Genomic DNA, 1,510 nt, shown 5'->3' with positions numbered 1-1,510 from the left:
ATAAATAAAGAGCAAAATCCAAAAAACATAGCCATTTAATTTTAGGCAGAACCCCGAAGCTAGTAAACTACTCTTAGCTGTGATGTATGCTGTAAGGCTGTAGGAAGAAGTGAAGAACCCAATGCCCCAGATAAGCGACGAATAAAGTATAAACCACTGCGCCTGCAACGCTTTCCTTCCTTCAAACTTCAATTTCTTGGTAATGGCTACTACCTCTTCCTTCCTTCCTTCAGTTGATGCTATGGCTACCTAAGACACTTTGGAAATATAAGGTTTTGGTTATATTGCTACTCTCTAATATGTCTCCTCATAATTACTGCCAATCATTACCCATTTCCCGAGTTATTCAGTTATGTCGTTATGCTGTTTGATCAATGACCTAAGTGGCTTTTTGTAAGGATCCATTCCTTAATTGCAAATTACAAAAATAACATCTGTATTCATAGACTCTTATTTATTTTTCCAATTCCAACTTATGGTCTAGGCTTAGTAATTTCTTACGTTGCCTCTGTTCTCAGCTCCAAATGATTATCAAAGGATTGTTTAGAAGATATAAGAGATGGAACCCTGTTCATCCAACTTATGGTGCCTTTTGGGGAATGGGAGTGGGTGTTGGTTGTGGAGTCGGATGGGGTCCGGGGTTCGGCCCTGAAGTGATAGGCTATGTTGGATCTGGTTGTGGCATTGGATTCAATGTAGGCTTCACTCTCGCTGGCTTTGGTATTGGCCTTCCTGCAAACTTTATCTTTGAAGCTCCTTATAATGGTAAAACCTTTGTCAATATGTTCAACCATTGCTTTTTTTTCTCAAATTGCAACTTCATGCATGAGTTGTCTAAAGAGTTATAATTTTGCTGTATGCACTTGTGTATCATCATTTTCTCAGTTAGTTGATGCAAATAAACTGTAGTCTTAGACTCATGTACAGAAAACTTGAACTTCTTTTTAATGCAGTTATCATGGCAACAAGAAATTCAGCATTAGAGATAGCACGATCTAAGGGTTTTAATGCACCATGCAATGGCTGGACTATAAACTTATCTTGTGTCTTTGACCTCCAAAGGGAAGCTAGTGACAAATTACGTCACTTTAGGGAAAGGCGTTTATCAGTCAAGGGATTTGATTTCTTGAGCATGAAAAATGACTTATCATTGCTTGCTACATCTGCCTGTAACAGTATGCGCACATTCCATGACCAGCTTTCTTCTCGTAGGGGTATCACGTTGCCTCTAGTTAATTAGTTCATTTCTTGTCTTGATTGTTCATTTATTTGTCCTCCTTTTGGAACTTTGGTCATATGCATTGATGTTACATGTTAGTTATGCCTTTCTTTCATTGCTCATTTTTCTTACTTCCATTTTTCATGGACTTATAAATCTCTCCACTTCCTGGATGCTAGCTGGAGTGACTTTGAATTGCAATTTCAGATTTTATACATCAGAATTTATGGTTTCACACTTTGTCTTATGTAGAAGATTCTGTTGGAATTTTGCTGCAATATTGTAATTTAG

General features: G+C 37.6%; 1 protein-coding gene across 4 annotated transcripts in view; it reads left to right on the top strand.

Annotated features, from left to right (window-relative positions):
• LOC107624304 (cadmium-induced protein AS8) overlaps positions 1–1,510 on the top strand; it is a 3,612-nt gene continuing 2,102 nt past the window's right edge. The window contains exons 1-3 of one of the 4 annotated variants that reach the window (XM_021114255.1): positions 1–272; positions 519–765; positions 954–1,175. In XM_021114255.1, coding sequence (XP_020969914.1) covers positions 237–272; positions 519–765; positions 954–1,175 — 505 coding nt within the window. In that variant the 5' untranslated portion in view covers positions 1–236. The other 3 variants (XM_016326799.2, XM_016326798.2, XM_021114256.1) reach the window with 3 other exon arrangements.

Source organism: Arachis ipaensis, chromosome B10 (assembly GCF_000816755.2).
Source record: "Arachis ipaensis cultivar K30076 chromosome B10, Araip1.1, whole genome shotgun sequence".
Classification (NCBI taxonomy): Eukaryota; Viridiplantae; Streptophyta; class Magnoliopsida; order Fabales; family Fabaceae; genus Arachis; species Arachis ipaensis.
Note: the sequence above shows the minus strand (reverse complement) of the source record. Positions and strands in the feature narration are given on the sequence as shown.